This window comes from Calypte anna, chromosome 1 (genome assembly GCF_003957555.1).
Source record: "Calypte anna isolate BGI_N300 chromosome 1, bCalAnn1_v1.p, whole genome shotgun sequence".
In the NCBI taxonomy this organism is placed as follows: Eukaryota; Metazoa; Chordata; class Aves; order Apodiformes; family Trochilidae; genus Calypte; species Calypte anna.
The window spans coordinates 134946674-134962471 of NC_044244.1; the positions used below are offsets into that span (position 1 = coordinate 134946674).

Here is a 15798-nt window from a genome sequence, read left to right on the forward strand (position 1 = left end):
TCAACCCATGGCCCTGGGATTTACCTCTCCTGGCTGCTTCACATGAGGCTGTGAACCAGAGGACCCCACCTGACCCCAACTTCATCTCCCTGCCAACTGCTTCTCTTTCTTTCCTCCTCTTTCTCTTTTTCCACTTTTGCTGCCCTACACAACCTTTTTTTGGTGGCACTGGGAAAATATGTAAACTAGCAAACCTACACTGAGATACATTAATGCTTCACTGCTTGTTTAAAGCCAGATCAGATATGCCTGCAAGAGCTGATGTCCCGTAGTAGCTACGTAATAGATGGGATGTAAAGCACATTATTTTCTACAGAAAAGTTGATCCTGATTTTTTTTTTCACTAACAAAATTCATGGTGCATTGAGGGTTTAAGTCCTATTTTTCCATATGTTGTGCTCTAGTAATGGCCCTAGCAGTGTATTTGAAATAAAAAGTGATTCAGCATGAGTACTGATCTAAAATTATGTCATTTTTTTCCTCTCCTAGTTTTTACCCTGGTAATTGTGAAAGATAGGTAACACTGCAACAGCTCAGGCTTTTTGGGACATAGGCACATACTAAATGTGTCTGAATTAATATTTGACACAGATGGCAAATAAAATAGCAAGTCAACTTGACATTCTGACAGCAAATTTTCCTGTAAGTGGAAAGAGAAAATGCCCATTCAGAATGGAAAGCAGCAGCCAAAAGATGTTTTCCTACCAATATAATTTGTCACAGGAGAGATACATTATTTTGCAGTTCTAACTTGCACAGTACATAAGCATGAAGTGAATCAGCACATCAGTATTTCACTCTGGTTTTCAGAGTGTCTCTGTTCTTTCTTTTGAAACTTAATATCTGGCAGAGTCATAATTTGATATTTTGCTGTGGGGCTTGTAATGACTTCTCTGTTTCTGAAATGCCTCAGTTGAGTGAATATGCTGAAATTTAAGTGCACTTTACACGATGTGGGCTATATGCTGCATTTAACCCATGTTTAAGAGTACATTAGCCTGAGACCTTTTGAAATCTCAGTTTCATTTTGGTCAATAAGAAGAGTTTAATGTACACTACCAAGTAAGAAGTAGCTGGTTTATGAATAGAAATTATCAACAAAAGCAGCTACAGTTCACTCTCATTCCCCAGATCCATCAGTTTAAAGCTGGTTTTATGCTGATAAGCCTTGGGTCACTGCAATGCATTATGGATTTTTTTAAAAAAGAGTTTTTTAAGTTTTTTACTTTGTGTAATATCCTTAGGAGGATAGCTGAATTCTGGAGCCAGATCCGGGTTAATTGATCCTAAATAATCAGAATCAGGACGGACTATATGTTGAAATTAATTATTTCAGGCTCTTTATTTAAATGGAACACACAGCTTAAGCTGTAGAATTTGTTGTCTTAAACGTTGTTCAGGATCCTCCTTTCCCAAGTGGCACCTGCCTAAAGGGATGCTTGGGATGGGAGCTGTTCCCTGGGCACCAAGGCAGAGGAAGTCTGGCTGCCTTGCAAGCTTCCCGTGCTGCCCTGCCACACCACGTCATGCAAGGCAGCAGTGTTGCACCACAAAAATAGAACATCTATCAATTACGGTTGAGGAGACAGAAACTCCCAATAAAATTCAGACAAAATCTGATGTGAGTGCTGGAGGCAACAGCAGAAATAGGGACACAAGGTGCAGTAAGCGCTAGGGAACTACAGAAATTCCCATGCAGGAAGGCAACATCACCCTTTAAAGCTGGGCTTCCACCCGAGAATGATTATGCAGAAATTTTTCTGCTTCAATATTGGCTTTCAGTTTGTTTTCTCTAATCCATGTCTTCATTTTTTTTTTGTTGTGTTTACCCGTAAGAGCTACCATGACCTGAAATAAATTTAAAAAAAAAAAAAGAGCAGGAAGTGTAATATGCTTGGTGCAGTAAAGGCTTGAATTTTTCATCTCTTAACATTTTGTTTTTCAAATCACCATATTCCCAGTAGCACAGTGAAAATCATTTGCTTTAATGCAATTGCTAATAACGATGATATCAACACAAACCTCTGTTTGTTCATATGTTGAGCTTATTGAATAAAGAAGCTTATCATTTATCTGTGTAGAAGCTTTTAATTAGTTTTCTGAATTTACTCCAGAGATTAATGGGCAGATAATATTCAATATATGCTTTATTGTTTTCATTTCTTTATTGAGATATCTGAATTTGTATGCTCTTCCCTCTTTGATCTTTTACTCTCTCTCTCTGTTAGTAACTGTGAAATATTTGGCTGCAAACAGACTCATAAAAAATTCCACTAGTCTGTTGCATCTGGGTGGTGGTGGGTGGTTTATAATGTAGGACACAGCAGCAAAATCTACTTTATCAGGAATTGTAAGCGGTACTCAGAAAGGCCCTTTTATACTGGTGTCACTTGGTGTCACTTTTCAAGATTTCCAGTGCCCAGCTGGGGAGGCACCTTTTCCAACTCACACACTAGATGAATAGTTTATGAACTCAGGAATTTCTTTTTTGTTGAGATTTCTTTCGAACTTTTCCCACAGCTGCCACCTTTTCCCCTGGCCTTGACCATCAGTTACAACCCCAAGTGAAGGAAAGAAGTGCACAAGACCTCAGCATTAAATTAAATCCCCTGAAGCACCATCTCCCTGGGTGATGCTGGCCAGGGCCAGCTGCTTTGGAGGGGGAGGTGACACATTGCAGGAGGTGAGGATGGTTGAAGCACCTGGTGCAGGGCATGCACAGGCAGGGCAGTGTCTGCTGTCTGGCTGCAGCAGGGAAGCAGCAGTGGGGTGGGATGGCTCTGGCTGCTGGCAGGATGCTGGTGGCCCCTCCATGGCAGCCTGCAGGCTGCTCTGACATCTCCGGCCACCACACCACAGCTCCTGCAAGCCCCCGATTGCCTGCTTGCTCACAGGACAGCTGTGGTATGGCAATGCAGTCCTGCAGCAACTACCTGCTCTCCTCCTCTTGGCAAGCCTCTCTTCCATGCAAGCCTCTCTTCCATGGGTGCATCCTCTGCCTGTTCTCATGGTGTGCATCACCTTGTTCAAGTCCACATGGGGATCCAGAGCAGGTGAAGCTCAGCCCTTGGGCTGTTCAGAAAAAAGGTTGCAAGTCTGTGCCTCCAAGGGAGTGACAGTGCCACAGGCTTCCCAGACACCACGCAATGCCCACAAGCAGCTTCCAACCTGGCACAGGGACTGTGCCCTCTTGTTGCCAGGAAGGGAAATCAAGGCCAAGCTGCTGAATTCGTCTTTGCTCTTCTTCATGTCCTGCATCCTGGGAGAAGGTGCACCTTCCAAGTGCAGATAAAAGGGAACGGAAATCCTAAGTAAACAGTGCATAATTTTTGTTAAAAATAGTGTCCTGTGTAAATATAAAGTTCAATATTACGGTTTTGTTGGCCCAGTAGGAGAAGGATTAAAAATGCTCATTAATGGGATTTAAAAGCAGGAGTTCAGTTATATTAGCTACAAAAATATAATTATCATAATTAAGATTGCAAAGCACTAATGAAGCTCTTTAATAATTATCCTTTTTCCTTGGAGATTCGTTTTGTAAAACCCGATTTGAATTTTACATCACACTGGAGAAACTTTTATCGTTGTAAAAATGGGAAGCACTGATAGCATGAGGAGGCTGAGAAGAGTGACATTTCATATGTCACAGAATCAGAGAATCACAGAATCATCCAGGTTGAAAGGGACCTCTGAGATCATCAAGTCCAACCCTTAATCCACTACCGCTGTGGTTACCAGACCATGGCACTGAGTGCCGCATCAGTCTCTTTCTAAAAACCTCCAGGGACAGTGGGGGTGTTGGTGGGGATGTGCCAGCACCACAGCTGGACATAGCTCAGCCTGAGATAGGAGGGGCATAACATAATAAGGCCATAAACATTCAAGATAGTGAAAAATATGGGTGCAGCCTTGGTCTGATGCTGTGTCTGAACACTTTACAGTTTTGTGGGCTCAGACAAAAAAATTGGGAGTCTGCAACCAGAGAGTATTTGTTGACAAGGTGCCACGCAGTCAGGCAGGTTGTGTGTCTCTGGCATCCGTGCACCTCTAGGCTGAGTGGTGCCCAGCCAAACTCTGAGCTGATTGCACCCTCCTGCCTTGGTCTTGTCAGAAATGACCTTAAAACCCCTTAGGTTACATGGTTCACCAGCAAAGGAGACAGCAAGCCATACACAGCAGTAGTCTGTATGGTCAAAGGTTTGCAGGGTCCCTCCTGAGAGAAGAGATACTAAGATCTCAGAATTAAACGACAACAAGTTGTCCATTTAAAAATACCTTTCCAAAACAACTTTTTGTGATTCCTCTCCCCAGATGATTAAATATTTAGTTCTGCTGACAGGAATATAGTTGTTTCTACAGAAGAGAAAATTTAGTGCAGCGTGAGAGTTACAAGTAGATACATTATCCAGCTGCTAACACCAAAGTGATGGGATTATTGGTGTTATCTGTATTTATTTCTTTATACATAGGAATTCTTTATATATAGGAATTTTTTTCCCCTGCCCTGTACAGCAGCAGATTTGGGCTACAGCTTTGCCTCTTGCATGTGGCAGGGAAGTTGTTGCTTCTTGCAGGCCCATTAGGGTAGGAAGGTGGCAAAAACACTAAAATGGGACAGTCCTTTACCCCAGGTCCTGCTAAATGGAGAGAGAGAGCTGCCACATCAGGTTAGGTACCTAAAACTAGAAGGAAATTTGACTTCATTTTTTGTGCCTGCTTTCCTGCTGAAATCTCCTCAGAAACCTGCCAGAGACCTGGCCTCTTATATCAGTGTCTTCTGTTTGTAGGGGACACCATCCCAGCTGGTGCAAACTGTGACAATTAATTTGACAGCATTGTCAAAAATTCAGGATTCTCTTCTGAAGTAAATCTCTCTTGTTAATTAAATTACTCCCAGGCTCAGAGACTTGAGAAGAAGAATAATTAGGTACTTTGAGAGCCATCCATAAATGCTTTACAAACAAGCCAAAAAGCAAATGGGGGCAATGAGACCATCCTATGTCAGTTCCTGGACACCTTGCTTTATACTCCAGTGCCACTGTAGTCTGTTTAATTGGATGGAAAGGATTAAAAGGATCGTTTCAGGGCTATTGCTACCAGAAAAAAAAAAAGAAAAAAAAAAAGAGGGGGAGAAAAAAAAGAGTGAGCAACTTTGACAACATTCCCATCGAAAAAGACAGATTTTCTGCTTGTGTTAGCATTTCCCAGGTAGTTTGTGCCAAACAAAACAACAGTCCTTAAGTCTTTGACAAATAAATCTTTATAGTCTTATACTCATGTATTCTGCCAGTTTGCCTGTACCAGCTGAGCATTTGACCCTCAGAAGATCATAGGTCAGGTATTATATTATTCTACCTCTGTTTAAAATATTTGCAGAAGGAAATAAACTTAGACAGATTTTTACAACTGTGAATACTTTATAACTGAGACAATTTTCAAGGGAAAATTTCAGAGCTAATAATTACAAAATAATCTGTGAAGCTCTACCTCCAAATTTAGGCCTGGACTTTGCAAATATATACGTACATGAGGGACTTCTTATAGCAGTAGAGAGTTAAGCACATTTTAAAATCTTTGTACATTCGAGACTTCTGATACTATGAGGATTAAAGTTTTATAAATACCAAAAACAGATTAAGAACATGAGAAGGAGAGAGAGGAAAAACGATTTTTGCAGTCAAGGGCCATTCATTCTCATGAGAGGCATTTTTCTTGTGGTTGTTTTTGATTGTTTGGTGTTTGGTTTTTCTTTTCTTTTTTTGTTTTTTTCCTAGTTCTGTTATAAAGTGAATGATTTTTAAAGTCAGTGTCTAAAAGTGACATCAGAGATGCCTGATATGCAGTCATACAATGTTAAGGTGTGTATCTCATATTCTTTTCTCCTAGATGGCAGGTTCATAAAGCAGGAGGTATGTCACTGTAGGGGAGACAGGCCACAAGCCATTTGCGGCATAGAAGAGCAAAAGCATAACAAAATAGATTTCAGGAACCTGTATAAAACAGGAACTAATTCAGGGGGAACTGATATGCTTAACCTGTTCCCAGTGGTAAACAGTTCAGTAGATCCAGAATCACAGAACAATCCCAGTTGGAAGAGACCTCAGGAAGTCTGCAGTCCAATGTTGTGTTCCAAGCAGGGACCAGCTTTGAGGTCAGACCAGGTTGCTCAGGGCTTTGTCCAGTCAGGTCTTGAAAATCTCTTAAGGATGGGAATAGCACAGCCTCTCCAGGCAGCCTGCTTCACTGCCTGGCTGTCCTAATGGAGAAAAGGTTCTCTTTTTTCTAATTATACCCTTTATTTCTCATGCTCTCACCCTGCTCCACCATGAGGAGTGCAGCTCTAGTTCCTCATGTGTTCCTTGTAGACATTGAGGGGTTGTAAGGTGTCCAAAAGCTGTATCTTGTTCTGATCAAACGAGCCCAGCTCCCCCAGTGCCACCTCATGAAGCCAGTGCTCCAGCCCCCACTGCCTTAGGGAGGTCTCTGATGAATTCCCTCCATTTAAATTATCTTTTCTGTGCTGGGGGGGGCCCCAAACCAGACGCACTACCCTGGATGAGTCGGGTGGTATAATTCCTTCCCTTGATCAGGCTGTGCAGTCCTGGCAGCCCTGGGTGCTGGTGACTGTCATGCCAAGGCATCCCACCCACTCACGCACACAAATCACTGCCTGCTGCCTGCCAGGACTTCCAGGGACATTCCTGCAGAGTCAGTCCATCCCCAGCCTTTATCAGAGGCTCTTCACTGCCAGGTGCAGAACTTGGCAGTTGTCCCCCATCACATTTCATGAGATTCCCTCCAGCTTCTTTGGGTTTCCCCCATGACAACAGCCCTGCCTTTGAGCATGAAGTGACATCCATTGCTCTCTCCCCATTAGGTCAGGTTACTCTTGGTAAATCCATGCTAACATCAGAAGGTGTTTCTGATCACCTTCTCCTTCATGTGTCTTTCATTTGTCCTCCAAGGAGACTCCTTGATTTCCCAGTGACTGAAAGGAGGCTGACTGGCCTGTTGCTTCCTGAACCACCCTTTTGGCCTTTTTTAAAGGAACCATTTGCCTTTTTTCAGTCATTGGGCACCTTCCTCCTCAAAGATGAGAGAGGTCAGCCTAGCAAGGACACCACTAACTCCCTCAGCACCACTAACTACCCCATGGTGGCAGGTGGTCTGTCCCCATTGACTTGTATAGGTCAACTTTCCTCAAGCTCCCTCAAGTTCCCTGAGTCAACCCTCACCCCATGCAAGTCCTTCTCCTCCCTGACCCTACTTCCAACACAGATGTCTGGGAGACCTTGCAGATGAAGACTGCAGCAAAGAAGCCATCAGTACCTCAGGCTGACCTGCATTTGCTCTCACTAATTCACCTCCTCACCCACCCCCAATACTTTAGTGGTCCCATACTTTCCTTGTTCATGGCAACTCATGTTTCCTTGTTTGGCTACTGGTGTAGCAGCAGAAGCTCTTCTTGCTGCCCTCAATGTGCCCTGCAAGTGTCAACTCTTGGTGAGCTTTGGCTTTCCTACCACCATCCCTACACATCCAACACAGTCAATACAGACAGAAAATACCTACACAGGGTGATTTACCATCCTTTGTCAATTTGCTCATGCACAAGCTTTGTCAAATATTTGACTGTAAATGAACTAGTAGTAACTAAGCCTTTAGGTGCCCCATACCTCAGTTTCCTTGTTGAAATACACCCATTAGCTCCAGTGCACCAGCCATGCTCTGCAAGATCCCTGCTTCTACCAGTGGCTGGTGTCATCCTGCAGGGATGCAGGGGTCCGAGCTGCCTCATACACCCCATGGCAAGCCCAGGTGGGCCATTGGGAAGGTGGGAAGGTGAGAGAGCTGCCAGCAGACCATGGCAGCCACATCCTCCTCCGTTCATCACACGCCTCCATGTTACCAAACTGACCTACTTTCCCCGTCCGCCCACGGAAGGCTAATCCTGTTCAGCAATGCTGGAAGGGGCCAGGCACATAGAGAAGTGCTCTGAGTTATACAGATGGCAGTCTTTGCTGATTAACGTTAGTTTAATTTGTTTGCCTTTCTGTTTCCAGCTGTGTGAGGGGAGAGCAGGGCAGCGGTTGAACCCAGGCATCCTCTTAGCCTGTTCCCTGAAGTCTGAATGGCTTCAGTCATTCCGTAATAATAACAACAACAATAACAAATAATAATAACAATAATGGAAGATAACAGGCATGGATGTACTGATCTTCATCAAAGATCCCAAACTTTCCATCTTGCTTGCAAGCCATCCGTCTCGCTCCTGACTTAAACTGATGTGATTTATAGCACACCTAGAGAGGGTTCACAGGCTGCACACCCTGAAATCCAGCCAGCAGTAGGAGGGGGAAGCTGTCTAGTAGCACATGGTACTACATGCAAGGCTTCTGACATGCTGAAAAGAATACTTCTTCCCACTAAATGGGAGTACTATGCAGGATAAAACTAAAATATGCTCTGAGCCTTTACTTCTCTCTGTCATAATATCATAATTCTTAGGTGCAGTACCTGTGAGCATTCCCCTGCCATCCCCAGTGCAGAAGAGGGGTGTATTAATTTCTGTCAAATTCCATCATTTTCATTGTCTGCATTTGGATTATTTTTAATGTCTGTTTTGCATTAAGCCCTTACTATCTAAAGTTTCTTTGAACACACATGAATGAAACAGAAGCCCAAGAGGTTCATGAAGTCAAATATTTTCTGGAAAAAAATTTCTTCTTTTCTTTTTTAGAAACCTCTAAACAATCTCTTCTGTAGTGTAAACAAAATACAGTAATCTACTGAATGCAGGAAGACAAAGCTGCACCCTGGCAAGCAAAAATAGTCATAACTCTAAAGCTGGACACTTACCATGCTACTGGATTTTTCCATTACTCGTAAAAACAGTATTTCCCATAACAATCACAGCATTACATGGCCCCTGGTAACTGCAGACTGCCATTCTCCCACTGAAAAAAATCACAGTTCTTTCTCAAATGACAATACATATCATCAGAAAGGTGATTTTTTTCTATCTTTTCTTAAGATTTCTTACAACTACTCTGCTTACATTTTGAGAAATCAATTTTGATTGTTACAGGTGGGGTTTTGCTGTGTTTAGTTATGGATTCCAGCATGTTCTTGTAACAGTTCAGAGGTTCACATTGGAAAAAGTAGGATGGAGGGGTGCAGTTTTGTTTGATATGTCTATGAACCTGTTGATTTAATCTGATTTGTGTTTATACAGACCCTTCCTCTGTGTGTTCACAATGGCATATCTGAGAGGCACATCAGAGAAACATGGAAGAAGCCTTTTAATATGGTCAGATAGTGACTTCTTGCCTGTCACCCTGTCACCTCCCATTTGCTTATCTTTCTCTTTGCCACCCATCAAGGCTTGAAAGGGAAATACTTTATTTGTTAGTCAAGTTTACTTCATTTCAGAGCTCTGCCATAGCTGAGATGAAGCAGTAGAGCTGCTAGTGCCAAACCACAGTGCTGCTCCCTAGCGTGGGCAAGAGCCCATCTTACCCTTGATGCACCTATAGGACCACACTATTGATCACAGGGCCCATCAGACCTTGTTCTTCAACCCTGGGCAGAGATGCCAGCACACGCTGTCCCCTGTGCCAGAAACTGTCCCCCTGGCTCATGCACAGAGCTGTGCTGCCCTTCAGTGCCTTCTTCCTATGATATCTTGGGTCTTACACAATATGCAGGGGATGCTGTGCATGGGTGGATCTGGCCTTTAAATCCTCAGCCACTGAACATACCCACATGCCTTCTTTATAACACCAAGCTCTTTGTTGACAGCCTCTTTCTTCCCCTTCAAATAGGGAACCAGAGAGTAACTCCCTGTTGAGGCAGCCCTCAGCATCTTGCAGAAGTAGCATTCAAGCAGAGATGGGCACTGAGGCTGAGCTATGTGTCTGGAAGGCACAAGAGCATGTCTACCCTCCACCCTGTTGCACTTTGTCTTCCCTCCTTGCAAAGATAAGAGTTGTTGGGGAGGGTCCGCCCAGAGCCCTGAAGGTAGCTCAAGATGTTTCTTTCCAGTGTCCCAATTTTCCATACAGTCCTTGCCCATCTCCTGTCTGAGAGGGGATTGTTCTCCAAGTGCCATATCATCATCTTTACTTAGGATGGTGGTATTGTACCAGCATCCTAAGTGATCTGAGGGTGAGGTCCAAGGGAGGGCCCAGGTATGTCTATAGTGAGTGGGAAGCAGCACCAGGGTATTGCAGGGAACACAGCATGCCCTGTACAGGACAAGTGCTGAAAACCCCAAAGAGGCCTGTGGGGTGTGTGAGGGAGGTACCTTCCCATTCTAGGAGGCGAAGGGGAGGAAAAGCCCATTCTTGCCCTCCGCCAGGTGCCACACACAGGGCCAGAAGAGCTCAAGCACTGTGATTTCTCACTGGGCTTCCCCAGGACCTCTAAAAGAAATTTATGTCTCTGATTTAATTCAGCTGAGTTAAACAAATATGATTAAAATTTCCTGTTAAATGTCAGGCTGATTTGTAGGAACTGAGATTAGCTGGCCACGTGGCAACTTAGTGGGAAATCAGCAGCTGACTACTTACATTTGAGTGTCAGTCCTTTTGTAGCATATCCTTATAGGCAGTAGGATAGGAGGGAGAGAAAACAACTTCACCCACACAGAAGAGCAGTGGTTTAACTCTCTAAAAAACATGTTTCTAGCATAGGATAAGGTGATCAGTGCCAGATGAATTTTACAGTGCAAGCTCTGTCCACTGGGAATAGACTGTATCAAAATAAACATGTGCAACCTTTCTTCTGGAGAGTCCCTGGAGCGAGCTGGCACTCTGCCTGAATTACTTCTTTCCCAAGCAACTATTCATTGTATGAATGAATGTGGAGGGGGGGATGTTTGTGCTATAATTCTCCATCTCATAACTAAGCCAGGGGGACAGAGTTAACAGTTTTAGCCAGTCTTTTGTTTCCAGAATGCCATTCCTCCCCACTTTCGGGTATGCATCTTTCTGTGTGTTTGTATCATTACTGCCCTGATAGGATTATGTGAGCTTTCTCCTTATTCCAAGTGTTTCCCCATCTTTTTGAGTGACAGTGTCTTCAATCCTTGTTTATAATGATATTATCAATCAATGATACTAATGAAGCTCCAAATGTAATTGTCAGTGTTAAATACTCCCTCAGCAGAAGCTACGTGATGTGGTGTTCCTACCCACAGTTTTCCAAATTCTCTTTGTTTGTGTTGAAAGGGTTGTTCAAATTTTGAGAACTCCTTGTGCCACTTGTTTTTTTATGGAATTTTTTTTCAGGGAAGCCATGGCATAAAACTATAGCATTTACTGCCTGCCTGCATCATTGCAATGAGCCAGAATTTCCTCCGAAACCAGGCACTAATGGGGATGAGAGAGTAGATTCCCAGTTTGGCATTTGGGACCCTCCCAGCTGATGGACTGGGAGGATAACATAAAAGCAAGTGGGTTGTACCAAGCACATATGTGAGCTCCATGCCATGGGTTTCTTCTCCAGGTGTAAGCCAGCATCTGGTGTGGAGAGGATGAGGTGGTGTGGTGAGGAGAGGGATGGCAGCACTGGTTTGCAGCCGTTGTGTACTCTGCCGTATCCATTTTATTGAGAACAGTTTTAATTTCATATGGTACATATGTACTGGCAAATGCTGTTAGCAGTGCTTACAATGCTCTAGAGAGTTTGCTGTGTGAGCAAACAGAAGCAAAATGACAATTAGATATTGTCTAACACTAGCAACAGCCCAGCAGGTCCAGAATGTCATGTCAGTCAGGGAGAAACCTTGTTTACTGGAAGCTGGCCATGAATCACTTTACAGATCTAGCCAAATCCTTGGCAGAACAGACCAGTTAGACCTGTTGCTCTCTCATAAGGGTAGAGACTTCTCAGCAGTGTAATTCCTTGATCGTTTATAGGGTACAGCTGCAAGAAGCCCTTTTCCATTAGATACCTCATGCTGCTCCAAAACATCTGTGGCTGTGCAGCAGTGATGCTGACTGCCCCACCTCCACCACCATCCTTCCTCAGAACCACCCAGAGCTCTCATCCCCATATTTCTGCTTTCTACTGGGAATCTGTTACAACCAGAGGAGGCTTTGGTGCATCAGAGGAAGACCTTCAGGGATTCAGAGAAAGCGACAATTTCTGCTGATATTGCCCCATTTTGCTTGTCTGTTGTGGATGCAACAGAGAATTTTGAGCAAAGCTCTAGCAAAGACAGAAAAATCCTAAATGCTAACACTTGCATCAGTAATACATAATGCCTTCTTTATTCTCAAATAACATAGGTGCATGTTTTGGTGAGCAAATAACACCAAACCCACAGAATTTTGTCACTACATTTTAGCCTGACTTATTGAAAAACACTTGTTGGGCTAGCAGTCTGATTCTGGGACTAGGTTGAGAGTATTTGTAAAACAATGGTAAAAAAAATTTAACTGGGTCTATACATTTTCCTCATCTAAAGTATAGATTGTGACGTAGCTGACTTGACTGTTTTGAAAGGACAAATAAATATGCAGAAAAACCCTAAAAATTACATGGTGTTATTTGTTATTTTGGTCTGTATAATAGAATTCAGCAGCTTAAATTTGCTCGTTATGACTAAAAAAGCCAGTCCCTCAGCCTTCATGTTTCCTATTTATGCTCTTCCATCAGCAAACTGAATACCTTAAAGTAGCAGTTTTAACTTCCAATCAGTGAACCATTACTTTAATTCCTCATTACTCTTGCATTTGATAAAAAGTTGCACAGTTGTTTCACTTTCTTAACTAACTGTTTAGTAATGAACAGGTGGAATACTAGTAAGAGAACTAGTAGCAGAAGGAGGGAATTTATTCACTGTTCTTACTATCAATAAAGTTTTCACTCTTGTTTTTTTCTCATAAAATGTACTTTAAACAGGCAAATTTATGTGTGACTCATATATGGAAAATGCCATGGCCTTAAATAATGTCTAGCAATTAACTCCCCCCACCCCACTCCAATTTTATTCATGTCTTACGTGTTGAGGACTCAATGAGAAGCACTGGTTTTGTGGGAACGAGTGTTATCATTGCTTGTCATTACACCACCTCTTTCAAAATGATGCTTTGAGAATATCCAGGGTTTGTACCAGCATTGTGCTGCCAATTGGGAAAATATTTATGTGGGATGCAGCAGCAAATGGCTTTTGTGCCTGATGTGGGCACGAGGTGCCACGAGAGGCTGCATCCACCCCAGGCTTCCTCCCCGGGGTGAAGCAGCTATGGCTCGAGTGTCACTTTCTTACAAGGTGAAGGAGCAAAGGAGGGTGGGCAGTGAGCTGGTGACAAGTGTTTCTGAGGAATAAAGCCTTCAGCTGGGCAGCTTTTCTATTTTTCCCTTCACAAATTTTTGCCTACACAAATTTATTTAATTCATGCAGTTTACCCCCTTTTACCCTGTGGCTTTTTGAACCCATCCTGTGGTCAGAGTACTTTCTCCTTACAGCTCAACCTGAATTGGACTGTAAACCTGATGGCAGCCCACAAAGTTTTTGCAAAGATTAGCAAAAAGAGTGATGGAGATGGCACAGTCCCCATCCTCTGTGCTGGCTCTGCCAGGCAGATGGTCTGTCTGGGCTAGGGGAAGGTTTTTTCAGCTTAGAAAGTGGAATTTATGAGGACACTTTGAATTTGGGGTGTAATTCAGTATAGTTACTACCATCTTGTTTGGCTTTGGGTTAGAGCCCACAGAGGAGGATGAAGAGCCTCCCAGTAGGAGGAGGCTTCATCTGAGGACTCAGAGGCTTCAGTGATGCCAGCTCCTGCACCTGGGATGTTTTTTGGGGGGGACTGTGAGGGTGCTGAAAACATCTCTGGAACTTGGGCAGCCCCCCAGGGTTCATACAGGCTGCAAGTTTGCAGAGAGTAACCTCTGTATGGAAAAATCCCCCAAGAAGTATCTGTTTTTGTGCTGTGCTGACGCACCATGTTGTGCCTGGGAGCCTTGATCCCTGGCTGGAGCCCCTGAGGCTGATGTGACACTCAGGAATAACATCATCTGCAATGGATGTTTCCTAAAATCAAGGACTGTGGCATAAAGCACTGCTGACACATTTATCTGACCTGGATATCATCACTCTGTTATTAAAATGAAATAGAGCAACTCTGAGATTAACCTGCAAGTAGAGCTACCAAATGACATTTTGTAATGATTCTTGCATTCCTTCAACAGAAAAAACTGCTTAGACAATCTAATGGATGAAGATGAGAAAGACAGGGCAAAGAGGTGAGCACTTACTCTTTTACAACTCTCTTTAATTTGTGATGAGCTTGATAGTGTTTGTTGCTGCAGAAGCTGTTTTATCCATAATCAATTAATCAAAGGGAAAGAGAGTAAAATACAGCCAAGCACAACTTGAAAAACTGCCATCTCACAGATTCCTATTCTTGGCTACTCTGTAAGAAGAAAATAATGTAGCAATGTTTCCTGTGGAAAATGTTAAAAAAGCCAAGGCATTGATCATTTCCTTCACATTACTGCAGAACATGAGAACTGCAGAACCAACAACGTACTCCTGCTGCTATAATACATCATCTGATCTTCCCCGGTGCATAAAAATGTGGGTATTAAAAAAAAAATGCAAAAGAAAAATAACTGAAGAAGCATAGGGTGTTTTTTCCCCTATTGTGATGGTCATTTATACGGCAATGCCTATCTCACAGTGATGAAAACACCCCAAAGTTACCTTCAGAGCCAGGAAAGACCACAGAAAGTGCTGTGTCAGCCCTAGCCTGTCACAAGCCTTTATTCACACACATTCTGCACTCCATCCTCAGATCCCGGTTGGTGGGAGATTGTTGTGAACACTTTGTGAGGAGGAGAAGGGTGTATTTCAAGGTGGAAGACCCATGTCAATCACTGTCAGATCTGATTGGCATCTACAGAAAAGCCGTTTGGAAGCATTTGAGGGTTTTTTTTCTAGACACGTTATCAATACTGCAGCCCGCATTTTAATTGCTTTGGAGGAAGCCCACATTTTTCCTCTTGGTTCCTTCTAATGAGAGTATTTCCAGTCCAGGCACAACTGGTTGATCCAGTTTCATCTCTTTTGATTCCTTCTCTGCTTCTTTCCTCCCTGCAGCTTTTTCTCACCAATATAGGTCAGCACAGGCTGCAGCCGTGCTCAACCATTCCCCTTTGCTCCCTCCTCTTAGTGCATGCAGGCTCAGGCTCCAGAAGGTCTTGCTTTTGACGCCGAGAGGGAAAACCCTGACCTAAATGTCCCCGTTAGACCAGCAAGGAGTGATCCACCCAGGCCAGGAGTCTGCCAGCCCCTGGGGCTGCCCTTCATGGGGGGCTTTATGCTCAGCAAAGGGACAACACAGGGTGCAGCTCTGCGTGGAGCACTGCCCATCCATCTGCCAGGCAGGCGGGTGCCTGGGGACAGGAGAGGAGATGGATTTGGGGAAGGGATGCCTCCCACTGCCACGAGGCATGGCAGGGAGATGGGTCCTGGGAGAGGGTGTAGCACGGTGGGAGGTGTCTTGCTTCCCCAGAGCCCTGAGGTCCGGGATGGGGGCAGAGGGAGAAGAGAGCCCACTTCGCACTGCTGCCTCATATGCCTACGGCCTGATTATCTTCAAGATATTTTTGTGCTAATGGTAAAAAAATAAAAAACAAACAGGACTGAATGAATCCATCTAAGACAAAAATAGGATAACACGTATCCTTGCTATCAGCGATTTTCATCGCCATCTGGTATACTTTCCATGCCGTTTGTTCCTGGGGGGAATTTTTTGTCATACCCTGGGGCAGGCCTCTGTCAAG

The 15798-nt window shown here is 43.7% G+C and overlaps 1 protein-coding gene across 3 annotated transcripts in view; it reads left to right on the top strand.

Moving 5' to 3' along the window:
* NPAS2 (neuronal PAS domain protein 2) overlaps positions 1–15798 on the top strand; it is a 104997-nt gene that overhangs the window by 37355 nt on the left and 51844 nt on the right. For all 3 annotated transcript variants that reach the window (XM_030469554.1, XM_030469556.1, XM_030469557.1), the window contains exon 2: positions 14203–14256. In XM_030469554.1, coding sequence (XP_030325414.1) covers positions 14203–14256 — 54 coding nt within the window. The remainder of the gene's footprint in view (positions 1–14202; positions 14257–15798) is intronic.